The sequence below is a fragment of the Manis javanica genome, chromosome 10 (genome assembly GCF_040802235.1).
Source record: "Manis javanica isolate MJ-LG chromosome 10, MJ_LKY, whole genome shotgun sequence".
NCBI classification, from domain to species: Eukaryota; Metazoa; Chordata; class Mammalia; order Pholidota; family Manidae; genus Manis; species Manis javanica.
This window is the reverse complement of record NC_133165.1, coordinates 110,872,621-110,888,582: the sequence shown is the minus strand read 5'-3', so window position 1 is coordinate 110,888,582 and position 15,962 is coordinate 110,872,621. Positions and strand designations below refer to the sequence as shown.

The window sequence follows — 15,962 nt, the reverse complement described above, 5'->3', positions numbered from 1 at the left end:
GACTCGGGCTTGTGATGGTTGATCACTAGACCACCAGCCCACGCCATTACCCCACCCCTAGCACACAGTAGGTGTTCAGTAGGGGAAGGGAGGAAGAAAATAACAGAGTGGGAATTAGGGGGTAATAACGTTGACCCTTGGCCTTGGCCAGTGCTTTCTGATTTGTGGGTCATTTTCACCCATATATTCTCACTCAAATCAATTGAGACCAGAACAGGGGTTATTCAGCCCACCTGCCTGATAAAATTGATGCTCTGGAACCAACTCAGGCCAAGTTCAGAGTAAAGGGGGGATTTGGAGCCACAAAACTGAAGGAAGGGCTGCACAGACAGACCCTAGGCAGGTGGGATCCAGGGCGGCTCTGGGCTCAGCAGCGTGAGACCCGGGACCTCCTCTTCACAAGGCTCCACGCGGGTGCCAGTCCTCCAATGGCACCACCTCTGGGTACAGGTGCCACATACACACAGGATGCCCAGTTAAGCTTGAACTTCACATAAACCACAATACGATTGCTTGATATATGTCCCAAAGATGCCTCCCATGAAATCTGGCTCTTTTGCCAAAGTAGTCTTGGCACCATGTCAGGTGGGCATGGCTGCGGGAAACCAGACACTCTGACTCTGCCAGAGCCTGGGGGAGATGTCTATCTCAGGGGAGTCACACTGCAGCTTTCTGGGAGCTGGAGTGGCTGCCCAAGTCTTCAGAAGAACATCAACTAGAATATTCTGGCATCTGAAAAGGTAAAACCCCTCATACTGTGAGTCAGCATGGGCTCTGCTGGCAATCATAGGGGAGCACATCCCAGCTCTGGTCCATACAGGCTGTGTGACTAGGGCAGGCTGCTCAGTCTCTCTGGGCCTCCATTTCCTTATCTGCAAACTGGGGTGAACCACCTGAAGTTCTCAGGACTGTGAGGATGTAAGAGCACCACACAGTAAGTAAACATTAGTTCTGGTAAACGGTGGTGTCTGCCTGCTACCCAGAGTTCCCTTCTCTACAGGAGAGTAACAGCCCTGGGATCTGCCAGGCCCGTCCTCCCCACTCCCAGGCCAGGTGGCACAGAGGGGGCAGATCTCACACCGGTGGGAGGGGCGTCTTGACCTAGGTCTGACCAATCAGAACACTGTCTTATCCCGGCTACAGTGATTGGCTCAGGGATGGGCACATGACCCACACCAGCCAAGCCAAGCCAAGGGGACTCTGCTGCACCCTGGAGTAGCTGCTAAAGGAAAGGAGTCTTCTCCTTTGCTGAGAGAGCAGGCAGTGCACCAGCCCTGACCCTGGAAGAGGGCTGCCAGGGATGGAGGTGGGTACAGGGGGCACATTGTCTGGTGGCATCTTTCAGGATTCTGGATCAAGCTGGACCTGAAGCCAGAGACCACCCCTCAGCTTTCAGGAAAATAAATGATAAATCCCTTCACCATTTGGAGGGTTCCTGGCCCGTGTAACTGAGAGTCCTGCCTGACTCATGACTAACTGGTGTCTGGTTTGTCAACCTGTGGCCTGAGAATCTCTGGTGACTCACCCTTCACCCTTCCCAGCATCTAACATCCCGTTTCCATGGAAATGGATATGAGCAGTTATCCTCACTCTCCCCCTCTACTCTATATGCAAATGAGAAAACCATCCACACCAAGGTTCCCACTGGAACCTTCCCAGGTCTACACCCACCCAACAGCCAGTTCAGCTTAAAGAAAATGGCCCCAGATACCCTCTCTCCAGTGCCTGCACACAACAAATAGGAAAAAACTTGTCATGGAGCCTCCCCCTCCCTGATGGCCCAGGGCCAGGCTCTGGGGACTCCAGGATGGTGACTCAGCCTCAGCCCGGCCTTCAGAGTACCCAGTCTTCAGAGCCACCAGATCTCTAGAGCCCAGGGTAAATCAGGCTGTAAAGTCACTGACAGCCAGGGCTCTGCTGACACGTGGCATGCTTCCTGACCCACAGATAATGCACAGAGAACCATGCAGGAGGGAGGCCAGCTCCCAAGGTCTCCGCAAACAGCCCCAGTGATGACCCTCTGATGCCCATAACCATGGTCCACTGGCAAACTTGGGCCTCTGCAGGGCTTGCACAGGTGAGTGTGGGACTTCAGATGTCTCAACAGATCACGCACCCTGCCCGGTCAGCCCAGACAGAGCTCCCAAAGCTCTGATTAGTGCTTGGACACATGGCAGGGCCACAGCTTTAGCCAAGGGAGATGAAGAAACTCAGGCCCTAGGAGAGAAAAATGTGGCAGACTGAGAGTTGCTCACCCAATATGCATTCTCTCTTTTTCCAATCTTGCCTAACCCCAGGGAGCAATTCTTGGGTGATTGCAACTAATTCAATGATGTTTTCTATTTTCCTAGCTTCCCTCGAGCTAAGAATGGCCACAAGACCCAGGTCTGGCCAAGTGTGCAGGAACAGGGAAAGGACCTAGGAAAGAAAACGTTCTTTCCCTGATCTAAGTAGACAGGCCCAGCTGGCAGAGCCCTGTCTGCCTTCATCCCTCCTTCCTTCAGTGCAGACACGACACCCACAGCATCAGCAGCTCCCCTGTGACCATGAAAGAAAGGCCTGGAAAATCACAAGGATGCCAGTCCCCACATCACAGAGCCATCACCAGTAACCACTGACCTCAGAACCTCATCTTGGGAAAAGCACCCCAGGATTTGCTTGAGCCATTGCTCATCAAGTTATCTGTTACTTGTAGCCAAATGCATTCCTGATGAATATACCCAGCAAGTTACACAGAACCAGGACTCAACCCCACCCCACCGAGCCAAGCAACCTGGGTTCGACTCCTGGCTCTGCTCCTCACCAGCCCAGACCTCAGGCAGGTTCCCCCCGCCCCGTCACCATGCCTCATCTGTGAAATGGAACTGACCACAGTTCCTTCCTCACAGAGTTAGTCCGAAGATTAAACCAGATAATGCACAGCATCAGGCCCACGCTGAGTACTCAGCACACAGTAGATGGTCTTATTTTTATCACACCCCGTGATGATGCCTAAGAGGATGCAATTCCCTTTGCTTTTTAAAGTTCCCCTTATGGGGCACTTTGGACAAAAGGAACCCTCAGCAAGCAACCTCACAGAGGATGTGCTTGCCTGATCTTTTTTTTTTTTTTTTGAGAGGGCATCTCTCATATTTATTGATCAAATGGTTGTTAACAACAATAAAATTCTGTATAGGGGGTTCAATGCTCAATGCACAATCATTAATCCATCTCAAGCCTAATTCTCATCAATCTCCAATCTTCTGAAGCATAACGAACAAGTTCTTACATGGTGAACGAATTCTTACATAGTGAATAAGTTCTTACATGGTGAACAGTGCAAGGGCAGTCATCACAGAAACTTTCGGTTTTGATCACGCATTATGAACTATAAACAATCAGGTCAAATATGAATATTCATTTGATTTTTATACTTGATTTATATGTGGATCCCACATTCCTCCCTTATTATTATTATTTTTTTTATTTTTAATAAAATGCTGAAGTGGTAGGTAGATGCAAGATAAAGGTAGAAAACATAGTTTAGTGCTGTAAGAGAGCAATTGTAGATGATCAGGTGTGTGCTTGTAGACTATGTGCTAATCCGAGCTAGACAAGGGCAATAAAACATCCACGGATGCAGAAGCTTTCTCTCAAAACGGGGGGGTGAGGATCTAAGCTTCACCACTGTTCCCGATTTCTCACCTGATGGCCCCCCTGCGACTGTGCCTGCCTTAGGTTGTTCCTCCCTTGAGGAATCTTACCCGTCTCTGGCTAACCAGTCATCTTCTGGTTGCCTGATCTTTTTATAAAGCTCTGGTCTGGAGCTAAGGAACAATTCTCGTTTCCCAAGAGCCTGTAAGAGTCAAGCTACTCTCCCCCGTGCGCGCTCAGGAGATGTCTCAAGATATGATGAACCTTGGCCCAGCCTCTCCTTCCCACTCCCTGGCCGAGGTGCTGAATTACTGACTGACGTTGCTGCTATTTGCGTTAATATTATTCATGATGATAGAAGTTCTTACAAGGAGCCTCCGCTGTTCATGACAGTATGTCTACATGCCATGAGAATTAACTCAGATTCTGAACACAGATCAGAGATGGAACCTTCTCCCATGTTTCTTTCCCTCATACTTTCCAGAAGTGGGAATCATGGTCTCCATTTGAGGCGCTCCTGATGAGGACCATCATGAGGGTCAAATGAACTAGACTCCCTGCGTCAGGGCTACCTAGGCTTTGGTTAGAATGCAGATTCTTAGGCCCTCCGTACCTGCTGGGTTGGATCCATGCGGTGAGGCCCAGAAATCCGCATTTCGATGTGTGCTCCGGCGCTCCAGTCACTCCTCACATTTGGAGGAGCACTGAGAAGGGTGTGAGGCTGCCCACTCCCGATCTGCTCACACTCGGCCCTCGGCTGCTCCGTTTCCCATACGGGACCCTCTCTGGGATGCTAGCACAGGTGGAAGCTTCCAGGGGCTTTGCAGCTCAAGGTGGTTCCTGTGACCTGTCCTGGCCCCGTCCTTGGGAAGGCTCTGGCTCAGCCTCATCCTGGCAAGGTCCTTGCAACCCAGCACTCAAGCCCTGCCTCACCCCAGAGACCTGTCTTTGGAAGTCTGAGGAAAGCTTTTGACAGAGGCACCCAGGCTCCTCCCCAAAGCTGGCAAGGGCCATTTCATGATTTTGGTCAGGGGAGAGGGTAGAATTACCTGCATGATGCTCCAAGGAAGATAAAGAACGTAAAGAATATCTCAAGGTCAACAAGAATGTCACTGAGTATTTCATGACCTCCGAATGGACAGAGGCAGAAAAGTGTAGCTTAAGTAAGAGAGTGGGGTGGGTTTCAACTATTACCCCGTGGTTACCCGGCTCTGTCACACACTGGAAGACAGCCTCACTCTCCTGGGCGATCAAGCAGAGGAAGTGAATGTAAGCAGTGAATCAGGACTCTGAGAGATTGTTGTAAGATGAAATTAATAGCAATAAAATCAGCCTTTGGTATTCGTGGGTTAAAAACAAAATCAACTGTGTTTAGTTCCAGGATGGGAGAGACTTGGCTTGGAGGGTGAACACAACCTGGGGGTGGCAGGAAGCACAGCCCCTCAATAGGTCACCACAATCCTTCATGGCATGGGGACAAGGGCGGCCCATTCTTCTGGTCCCACAAGTCATCATCGGGAGGTTGGGGTCCTGCTCCCCAGCCAGGGATCCAGACAGCCTGAAGTAAGTCCAGCAGATGAAGCCACCTCACCTGTCCTCTGACAAATGGTGGGAGGTGTTGAAGACATTTCATGTGGACAAAGGGAGACTCAGGGAGGAAAGGAGCCCCTCCAGCAAGCCCTGGGCCCCTCCATGTGATCAGGCCCCTCTGCCTCTCTCTAGCTTCACCTCTCAGCACCCACCCATCCCAGGATCCCTGGGCTCCAACATTCCCCACCATCCCCTCTGCATGCTGCCCCCTCTACCTGAGACACCCTTTCCCACCCTCTGGCCTGCTCAGCTTTTACCCCCAGGCCTCTTTCCCTCAGGGAGGCATACACTGCCCCTGCCCCCAATAAACCAGGTCCGTATTCCATGACCTCTTGGTCCTCTATACTTCTCTGCAATAGCATTGATTTAGAATTTATTTAGGATTTCATTATCTGTTTTATTTCTGTTTTCTAAACCATGAGCCCCAGGAGATCACATGACTTGTTCATCTCAAGTCCCCAGCACCCAGCGCAAGGCTTGGCATGTAGCAGGTGCTCAATAAATGCTGATATTGTGAATGAATGTTCCCATCAGGTGGAAGCTACCAGAAGACAAATTTCCACTCAGTGAAAGAAAGAACTTCCTAGCACATTAGGGTGTCCCGATTTGGGACCGGCTGCCTTGTGAGTTCCCCAAATGGCGGCATGCGAGCAGAGGCTCACCGGATGTGGAGATAAAGGCTCTGACCTCTAAGAAACCTTCCAGTGTGGAGGTTCTGTCTCCTCCACAGCTTAAACAAGGAGCCAGTAATTTGGGGTAGGGGAGGAGCAGGAAGGAAGAAAACATACTTGGTGTGTCAGGCCCGTTACTTGGGAAACAGAACATTTATAGCACCAAGCCCGGGTGGGGCTGGGTGGGGGCTGGGCTCTGGAGCCTTGTTTTGTGGCTTCCCATCCTGCCCTCGGCACCCACGCCATCCCTAGGTACCAAGGACAGGGGGACCTTGAGGACCAGGTAGGTATGAGTCACCTGAGTGTATTCTTCACTCTGGCAAAAAAGTCTGTTGAACCTGCCCCCAGCCAGGACCAGACACATAATTTGTGGGGCCCAGTGTAAACGAACATGCAGGGCCCCTGGTTCAGGTCATGCTCTGGGTTTCAAAATGAGCATTAAGTCAAGCGTGGAGCTCTGTGCAACTGCACATGCACCAGCCAGCCTCACTCACCTCCAGGGGAACCCGGGGACCCCACCCCATTCTGCCCTCACCCCAGGGACCAAGGGAAGATATGAAACTGGGACCTCGCCACATGCTGAAGCCAGGGTGGCCCCTCACTCTGCTCAAAGTAGATCCTCATTGTCTTTATAATTAAGAGCAGACAGGAAGACCACTGAGCAATAGAGGAGACTGGTGAAGGCAAAAGGGCAGGGCGGGGGCACTTTAGGGGCAATGAGTGGGGCCAGGAAAGCAGCTGACTTCCCCGAAACAGGAGTCAAGAAAAATTACCGCAAAACTTGGACATAAGGCAAAGGGACGGCAGTATTTCTCCCTCTGTCATTTTGGAGCAATATCTAACAGACCCATCTAGGGATTACTTTATTACCTAGGGGAATATACTCTTATTTGATTCACTATTTATTGTTAATTAAAGGTTTGACTGCTGTGAAACTGCATGTTAACATTTAGATTTTTGTGAGTGATTTCTGCCCAATAGAAAGGAAACCCCAAAGGTTATGATTTTATGACCCTGCAGGTCATTAACCAGCTTTGAGACCAACCTAACCTCTCTCATTCCCTCCGTTCTTTCTCCAACACCTGTTCTCCTAATTTGCTGATTACCATCCTGCTGGTTCCTCACTAATGAGCTGAATATATCTGGGGTACCCGTTCCTTCTAAGATTTGTGTAAGGGTCCTTTTCTTTTTTTCACCTTTTTGGAAATTATACTTTGACTTCAGGATTAGGAAAGGATTTTTAAGAAGCCTAATTAGTCTCCATAAGGAAGTTGAGTGAATATTGCATCCATAAAATAAGAACAGGCCCAAGCTGCTCTGAAAAGTAAGAAATCCAAGAACAAGAAGGGATCCGGGGAATTCACAGGATGCAGAGGAGATGACCAATTCCAACAGCGGCAGCAAACAGAGCAAAGGACATTGTTAGTGATTCAAAGGACCTAATCAAGAAATTCTCTCCTAGTGCAGATGAAATCTGTGACAGAAAAAGGAACGATGTAGAGAACAGACAGAGGAGGGAAATATCCATCTAATAGGAATTCTAGGAATGAGCAGAGAAAAATGGACAATAACCAAAGAATAAAAGAATATCCTCCCGATCTGAAGAATACCCTAGTCTTGAGTTCTAAAAGGCCCCATAGGGAGCAATCTTACACCCAGACCTCCCCTAGTCAACTGCCTGAATTTCTAAGGTGAGGAGAAAACCCCACCAGCTTCTAACGAGGAAAAAGCAGGTTGTCTCCCAAGAAGGAAGAATCTGATCTGTGCCGGGCCCCCTGCAATACTACACTGTGGATTTGGGTGGTGCTATAGGCAGGGCTTTGAGGGAGGAAAATGATGACTCTAGAACTGTGTAGACAAAAGCTGTCCTTCACACCCAAAGATCAAAGGCATTTATGTCAGCACAGGCAAGACTGAAAAACGACACTACTCATACACTTTTTCTTAAAACAAAAAAACAAAACAAAACAAAACCTACTTAAAGATGTCCTCCAGCCAAACGCATAATAAGAATGAGAATCAAGAACTGACAAAGGCGTGACAGTGTTCACAAGAAACCATATGAATCTATACCTTCTAAGCAGGTCTAAAGAATGGCTGACAGTGTGACTGACTACAGTTCTTAGGAAAGGATGCTTGGAAGAGGTGTAACATTTTTTAAACACTAGTGGACAAATCATTTCACTTCAGAACATGTCTGTGGAATTGAGACATGGTGGTCCTGATTCCCCATCTCAGCCATGCATCTATCCAACCCTTTCTGCCCCTTCTCAATGGCATCTGACACACACACGTGTGAACACATGCACACTCACATAGACACACATGCACACTGATACATTCGCACACACAGGCCTCCCGCCTTTTTCTCTCCCCCTTCTCACCTCTGCCAAATTAAACGTGCTCATCCTTCAGTGCCCAGTGCCTGTTTGTGTGTTACCTCCTCAGGAAAGTCCTCAAGTACCCGAGCTTCCAGCCTGGCCCAGAGATGTCTGAGCCACAACCCTTTGCCCAGAGCCCTCGTCTCAGTGTGTGTGACATGTCCTGTGTCTGGGTTTTCTGAGCCCATGTCCCTCATGTAGGACAGTGCTGACACTCAGCAGGAGCTCATCCCACCCCTGGCTGCTGGATGAATGCATGGATGGACCACTAGCCTGGTCCCACCCAGGCAAGCAGGAACAAGGCACAGAGCAGGCCCCAAGGCCTCCTGATGAGCTAAGTTGCGACCTGGCCTCTCTCTGATCATAGCTGTGTCTTAGCAGAAGTAAGCACAGTTTGGGGTCAGACAGCACTTGAGTCTGTGCTGTACCTCGGACCTGATGAGTGATCTAGGATAATAACAAAAATAGCTAGCATTTTTATTGGGTGCTCATTTTGATGCACCTATAATAATTAACCCCATTTTAAAGATGAGGAAACTGAGGCTTAGAGAGGTTAAGTGGCTTTCTCAAGGTCAGTTAGTGTAAAACAGACCCAGTGTCAGCAGACAGTGCAGGAGGACACACCACCCACCGGAGTGCGGAGGAGGGAATGTCTGTCTGGGCTGCTCGGCAGAGGCATCGTTCCTCCCGCCCCAAGGGTCCACGAGCGCCGTGTGCACTACCACACAGCTTCGTGATTATCACCAAGAAGGCCTACAATCATTTAAATCATGTTTGGTGTACACCAGAGGCTAAGACCCATCTGGTGTACACTACATACCCTGCCATGACAATGAAGAAATCCAGTCGGTTCCATGTGTCCCCAAGGTAGCATTTCTTGCCAAAAATGCCCAGGGCCACCATCTTGAGCACCATCTCCATGGCAAAGAAGACGAAGATGAAGTCATCAAAGACCTGCAAGGGCAAGAGGAGGGCAAGAAACAGGGGCGGAGTGAAGTTCCAGGGCAGGACCTGGGGCCGGAGCCACAGCGTGAGGCAGGGGCGCGGGCGTGGGCGCGAGGGCCTGGGAGAGACCCGGAGACTTCCTTCGGCAGGAGGAGAACCTCAGAGATCCTGATCCAATGCAGTCATCTCACAGCTGAGGACACTGGGGCCCAGAGAGGAGAATGGACTTGACCAAGGTCATACAGCCCATTGTGTTTGTTCCCTAAAACAGGCGTACTGACAAGGGAGCCACATGGGGGCGGGGCTAAGTGCTCTCCCCAGCAATTGCCGAGCACCGAGCAAGACACTTGACCTGCATTCTCTTTTCTAATTCTCGCAATAACCCTACAGATAGCCCCATTTCACAGGCAAGGAAACAGACTCAGAGAGGTTAAGGGGCTTGCCTCAGGTCGCACAGAAGTTAAGTGGCAGAACCAGAACTGAAGTCCAGGTCTATCTGACTCCAGTGCCCTATGGAAGGCATTTTCTCAAAACAGGCCTGACACCACTAGCCCCCCGTGCCCCCAACCACAGAGCTCAGTGGTTCTTCTGCTCACAAAGGGGGCCCCAGTGTGGCCTAACCATGGGCTCAGGGGAACGTGCATGTATATACGTCCTCGGGTGAGGACAGGGCCTGGGGGCACTTCTCTGTTCAAGGATCATGAGGGCACCAGTCAATTCAATTCAACAAATAGGTGCTGAGACAGAGGCTGGTCAGGGACACGCAGTGAGTCCTTCGTGAACTCACCACCTATTCAGGAAGCCAGCCAGGTACCAGCTGAAGCTAATCGGTTCCAACTCCACCCAGGAGCTGAGGCTGGCAGAGCGGCTTGTTACCCACTCAGACCCCAGACCCATCCCAGAGATTCTGACTCAGCAGGTTTGGGACAGACCAGGTGGCGGGATCTTTAACCAATGCCCCGGGGGATTCTGAGGCCCTGAGCTGCGTGGGAACTGCTGAGGCCTGTGGAAACACAGGAGGCAGAGGGCAATTCCTCCTGGAGGGAACCTGGCTCTCCCAGGGAGATGGCACTGTTTCCACATCTGTAAAATGGGTATAACCCTAACACCCTGCACTTCCAGTAGACGTGCACTGCACTGGGTCACGCAGATACCAAAGGTTAGGTCCCCCACCTGGGACCGTGGAGATGGAAACAGGAGAGGCTCTGCAGGTCTGCTCCTAAAGGGCAGGGAGAGCAAGTCAGGAGCAGGGCCTTTACTCCCAGAGCCCTGGGGAGCGAGGGGCAGGCTTTAGGCAGAGGAGTGCCAGGGTCACTTGTGCTCTACTGGCACAGGGGTGGGGAGGGAGGCCTCACCTGCAGAATCTTGCAGCGGTCCGACAGGCAGTCCATGTCATCGCACGGCTGGTACATGCCAAGTGTCACGCAGTTCAGCAGGATCACCAGCATGCTGACACACTCAAACCACGTGCACACCAAGTTAAGGACAAACGGTAGGCGGGGCTGTGGCCTTGAGCATTTGAGTGCGCCCTGGAATGATATATGCCCACCCACCAGAAACACAGACAAACACGCATTCCCCTCCAGGTGCCTTCCCCGAATGGGTCTATGCCCAAGTTTTCAAAGCCACTAGAGAACATGAAGCCAGCCTACTCGCCTCACAACAGACATGGCTGCCCATGCCAGGCCCACCAGAGACCCCACAACCCACAAAGCCTGCCAGAACCCCCTTGCACCTCCTTGCCCCAGCCTGAGAGTTCCTCTCTGGCCCAGGAAGGGAGAGGTCTGCAGAGGCCCAGCTGGCAGTCCATTCATTTCTGGACTATCTATCTTTGCCCCTCCACCTCCTACCACCTCCCTCTGTCACTGCCTCCCTTCTCTGCCCATGTCTCCCCTCCCCTGACACATGCCCCCTCTGACTCTGCCAAGGTTTGGAGTTGGCACCTTCAGAGGGCCCGTCCAGTGTGTGTAACTGGCTGGACGCCCCTAAGCTGTCCCATAGCCGGGGTTAGAACTCATTGCCAGACTCCAGAATGCCTGTGCCTAGGTCCTGCCCGGCCCCTGCACAGAGCCGGGTGGGGCTCAGCCTCCACAGGTCTGGCCAGGCAGAAAGTCTCCTGCAGCCACCAGCTTTGGGCAGAGCCTCTGGGGCAGGTGCTTGGGTCCAGGAAGAGAGGGCTCCCCCTGCTCCCCATCCCTGCCCCCACAGGCTGCTCTCCTCATGAACACCCTGCTCCTTCCTGACCGACTTCTGCCCAGGCTTAGAACACAGCCCACTGCTGTCTGGTCCCACCATTCTCAATCCACCTAGAGCCATAGAAGAGGCCACAGGGGCTTCAGGGCCCAGGTCACTCACAGCCCCCACCGCTTTTACACAGATGAGAAAGCTGAGGCGTGGTCAAATCCCCCAAAATGCTGCCCACCTTGACAGAGTCCCGGGTCCTCAGAAAATCTGAGTTGGAGAGAGGGTGACCCAAATGGACTGAGGCAGGTTCTGTAAGAGCGGGGTGCTGAAAGACTCACCATACACTGCGTACGCGTCTCCCCTTCCTGCGCCCGAGATCGCAGTAGGGAACAGGAGAGCAATGCTGGTGCTGTACGGGCAGGAAACCAGGGGCCTGCGTTTGAACTCCAGCCGCAGCCCTGACTGGCTCTGGGGTCTCAGGCAAGCTGCTTCCATCTCTGAATCTCTGCAAGCTCCCAAGTGGAGGACCAGGAGCCTCCTCGCTGGCCCCACCGGGTCTGCTCTGGCCCCTCAGGTCCACCCTCCCGGCAGCAGCACTGAGCTGTTGACAAGATGAGTGAGATCACCACCCACCCCTGCTCAAACCCTGCCCTGGTCCCCTGTCTCTCTCTGCATAAACCTCAAAGCTGTCTCTGCGGTCCGCAAGGCCCCACCTCCCAGCCCCAACATCGCATGTCCTGCCCTCGCCCTCGCTCCTTCCCCTCCGGCCTCACAGGCCTCTGGCTGCTCCTCAGACACACCGGGCACATGCACCCCCAGGGCTTTTGCACATGCTGTTCCCTACCTAGGAGACTTCTCAAGAACCTCAAGGGCTGCTCTTTCTGACTCTGCAGCTTCACTGTGACCGTCCCTGAGAAGTCCCCACCCAACTTCTCCACCCCGACCCCCACCTCTCCCAGCTTTACGGTCTTCTGGGCACTTGGGCCCTCAAGCTGTTTGGTTGACATGCCTCTTGTCTTCATCCACAGCTAGAAGCTACTGCCAAGGGGACAGGGGCTTTGCGTTCACAGCTCTAACACCGAGAGGCATCTAGTAGGAACCCAATAAACATTACACGAATAAGTAAATCTCTGTGGGCCCTGCCCACTCTGACACGCAGCGATTCTTGAGTGTCTCCAAATGAGACCCCGGCCCTTCAGTACAAAGCCCTTGCTCTACGCTCAGACGTAGCCGCACCAGCCAGACCCTCACCAGACCCCACCCAGCGGCGGGTGAGCACCTCTTGCCTCCTAGGAAACTGACCTGGTTTCCCTGGCAACAGCCTCCCTCTCATGCCCAGGCCCTGGCTCACCTTGGATGCTGCCTTCCTTCCAGCCTCCCCAGACCCTCCTCACCCAGCCCTGCTCCTTCCTGCCCCGCAACCCCGCTGCCACTCTCCCGCCACAGCCTGTAATTAATTCCAGTTGCTGCCAGGGCCCCCTTCTAGCCTGAGCATCGCTGCAACAGCAGCTTCATCATTAATTAACTTTTTGAAGTTCACACGTTCTAATTACCAGCGAATGTCCCCCACCCCCCTTGCCTTTTCCCCCTGCCTGTCAGGCTCTTTCTCCTGCCAGCTGTCTCCTCTACTCCTCTGCCCTTCCTGCCAGTTTCGGTTCAAAGTGCACTTAGCACGTGTTTCCCAGGAGCTTGGCACCCCATTTCTTCCTCACCAGGGCTCTGAGCAGTGGAGGTCAGCAGGCCCATGTTACAGATGAAGAAAACTGAGGCTCAGAGAAACTAGGGGAACCTCCTCGGTCACGCAGCTGGGAAGTACCAGAGCCGATATTCACACCAGGCCTGCTGGGCTCCAGGGTCAGCGCTCTCTGTGGCTCACGGCCTGTCCCTGCCTGTGACTTCCCCCTCCTTCCCCTGAAGCCCCAGCCTACCCTCACCCTCAGCACCTTTCACCTGGACCCTGCACAGCCCCCTCCCCTGGCCCCCAAGCTCTGGTCTTTACCCCTTCAGTCTGCCCCACACACTTGCTGTGTGCCCAACACTGTCTTAACACTCTGCGGATGTTACCTCGTTTAATCCTCACAGTGCTGTATAAGTTCCATGTACAAATGAAGAAAGTGAGACCCCGAGGGGAACATGATTCGTCCAAGGTTACCAACTGGAAAAAGGCAGAGCTGAGATACAAAAACAGAGCCTGCTTTTCTTGCCCCCAAGCCACTTGCCACTGACAGATTAATCTGCCTGAAGCACAACTCTGATTATGCCTCGCCTCTGCTCAAAAACCTTCCATGGCTCCCCATCACCTTCCCAAACCTGACATCCAAGGTCTCCAGCACACTGACTTCAGTGACCTCTTCTGGCCTCATCTCCCACTGGCCTTGGCACACACTGAACTTCTTGCTGTCCCCAAGCATACCCTTCCATGCAGTTCCTTCTACCATCTCTACCAAACTCTTACTCATCCTTCACAACCCAGTTCATTTGTCACTTCTTCTGAAGCTTCCTCTGAAGCTCCTTCCCCCATTTACCAGCTTCCTCTCTGGAAGTACTCCCTCTGCACCTAGTCTAGCTCCCTCCTATCACAGTGATGAACTGGGCAGTAACCGTGACTACAGCAAGCCAGGTCCCCGGGGACACAGCCCTGGCTCTAACACAGCCCACTGGGGACAGATGGGGAAAACAGGCCTGGAGAGCTGGAGTGACCTGCCAAAGGTCACAGTCAGTGAGCTGCCCAAACGGTTCTGTGGTTCCTGCAGCCGGTGGGTGGCGCTGCGAGTTGCTCACCCAGCTCTCCTGCGGCACTGAATCCCTCAAGGGCGCAGATGGAGCGGCTTTCACCTCTAGATTGCTCAGCTACAGACACCCAGAGACGGACTCAGCCCTGCCCCAAGGCACTCGGGGAAATCCCAGATGGCAGAGTCTGGGTCCTTTCCAGGAGCCTGTGAGGCTCAGAAGTCAGGCCAGAGCTGGCGTCGCTGCCTGCAGTTCCTGACACACTCCCCACTGGCCTGGGGATCAAAGGCACCAGCCCTCCCTGAAGCTGACCCAGGCCCCGTAGCAGGGGAACGGAGACTGTCAGAGGGAGTCAAGGTCTCGGCCGAGCCACTCCGTAGCCTGGCCCAAGGCCTGACGCCCCCACCATTAGTCGCAGGCACTGAAGAACTCTGTGATGAGGGCCAGGCGGAGCTCCAGGGAGCTGGGACAATCTGAGGGAGGGCAGAGGCCCAAGACGGTAGTACGGTAGTACGGGGCTTTCTGGGTCACAGGGCAGGCAAGTGCTTGAGTGCTGGCTCTGCGAGGGTGGGCACCCTTGGCTCTGCATTGTCTTTCAGAGAAACTCAGTCCCCCACCTGGCACCCAAGTCCCTGCGACTGGGACTCGCCACCTTGCCTGACTTGTCACGCAGACCCTCACTCTTGTCAGGGTCACAGACAACCGCACTGAGTCCTCAGAGAGCAACCGACCCAACCACCGATGGCACCCACAGAAACAGGGGCAGAGTCATCCGAGCAACATGGAGAGCCTGACACAAGACCCGCACCCACAAGGGCCCGGAGCCACAGCTGGGTTTCAGACCCACACCAAAACCCCGGTTCCCTGAATGCCCGGGCTGCACATGGGCAGCGCCCCTTCTGCACTGCCAAGTGCAGGCACTTGAAGCCGATTAGCTCCCCGATGGGCAGCCTTGGGCACCTTAGAGGAACAGAGACAGGGAACTAGGTCAGTGATGATACAGTCCATCATTTTCTCAGCAGGCCAGCTAGGGGAGAAAACCAATCCAAGGGTCCCAGGGGCTGCAGAGCCACCCCCACCACACTACCCGGCCAGGAGCTGGCCCACCCAACAGCCCCCACCGCACCCCACTGTTCTGCTCAGTACCTCCTACAGTCCCCTGTGGCCTCAGGGCCCAGGGTGAATTAATGAACATATATTGAGCACTTGCTGTGTGCCAGGCACTGGATGAACAACAGCAATAATGGTCAGAATGGCGAACATTTCTCAAGCATTCTTGAGCATCTGTCATGGAGCTTCCTCATCAAACAGCTGGTATCATCTCATTCAACCTACAGCAAGCAGGGGAGGCAGGAGCCCAGAGGCTCCGAGCCTGCGTGACTGTACAGGGACCAGGGTTTGTCATGTGGTGTGCCGCAGGGACAGCCCCTCACTTCGTCATCCTCCCACCTAGCAGGGTCTGGGGGCTCCCGTTCTTTGGCTTTTAAGGGGAAAAAAAAGCTGCCTCACCAGCAGAGGACGGAGAATCCTATACTGGTGTTGTCTGCTTAATAATCCCTTGAGTAGAGAGTGCGATGCTACCACATGCCCCTTCGACTGCCTTCTGACTGCTGAATCTTTACTCACAGCCTTTTAAAAAGAATCAATCAGTTCAGGCCTGGCAATGCAGAGTCGTCCCAAAACTTCAGCAAAGTTCCCCCAAACTGGCAGGTTACTATTGTGACCCCCATTTTACAGATAAGGAAACTGAGGCTCCGAGAGCTGGCCCTAGGGCTCCATCCACAGCTGCCAGGGGCATGCAGCTGGTATGCGGCAGGGGCAGGATTTG

General features: G+C 53.1%; 1 protein-coding gene across 3 annotated transcripts in view; it reads right to left on the bottom strand.

Moving 5' to 3' along the window:
• The window catches only part of CACNA1I (calcium voltage-gated channel subunit alpha1 I), a 112,241-nt gene that overhangs the window by 70,866 nt on the left and 25,413 nt on the right, over positions 1-15,962 (bottom strand). The window contains exons 3-4 of one of the 3 annotated variants that reach the window (XM_037006920.2): positions 10,576-10,687; positions 9,096-9,229 (exon numbers count right to left, since the gene is read on the bottom strand). In XM_037006920.2, the coding sequence (XP_036862815.2) occupies positions 9,096-9,229; positions 10,576-10,687 (246 nt within the window). Of the gene's footprint in view, positions 1-9,095; positions 9,230-10,575; positions 10,772-15,962 lie in introns of those variants that run through there. The other 2 variants (XM_073213901.1, XM_073213900.1) reach the window with 2 other exon arrangements.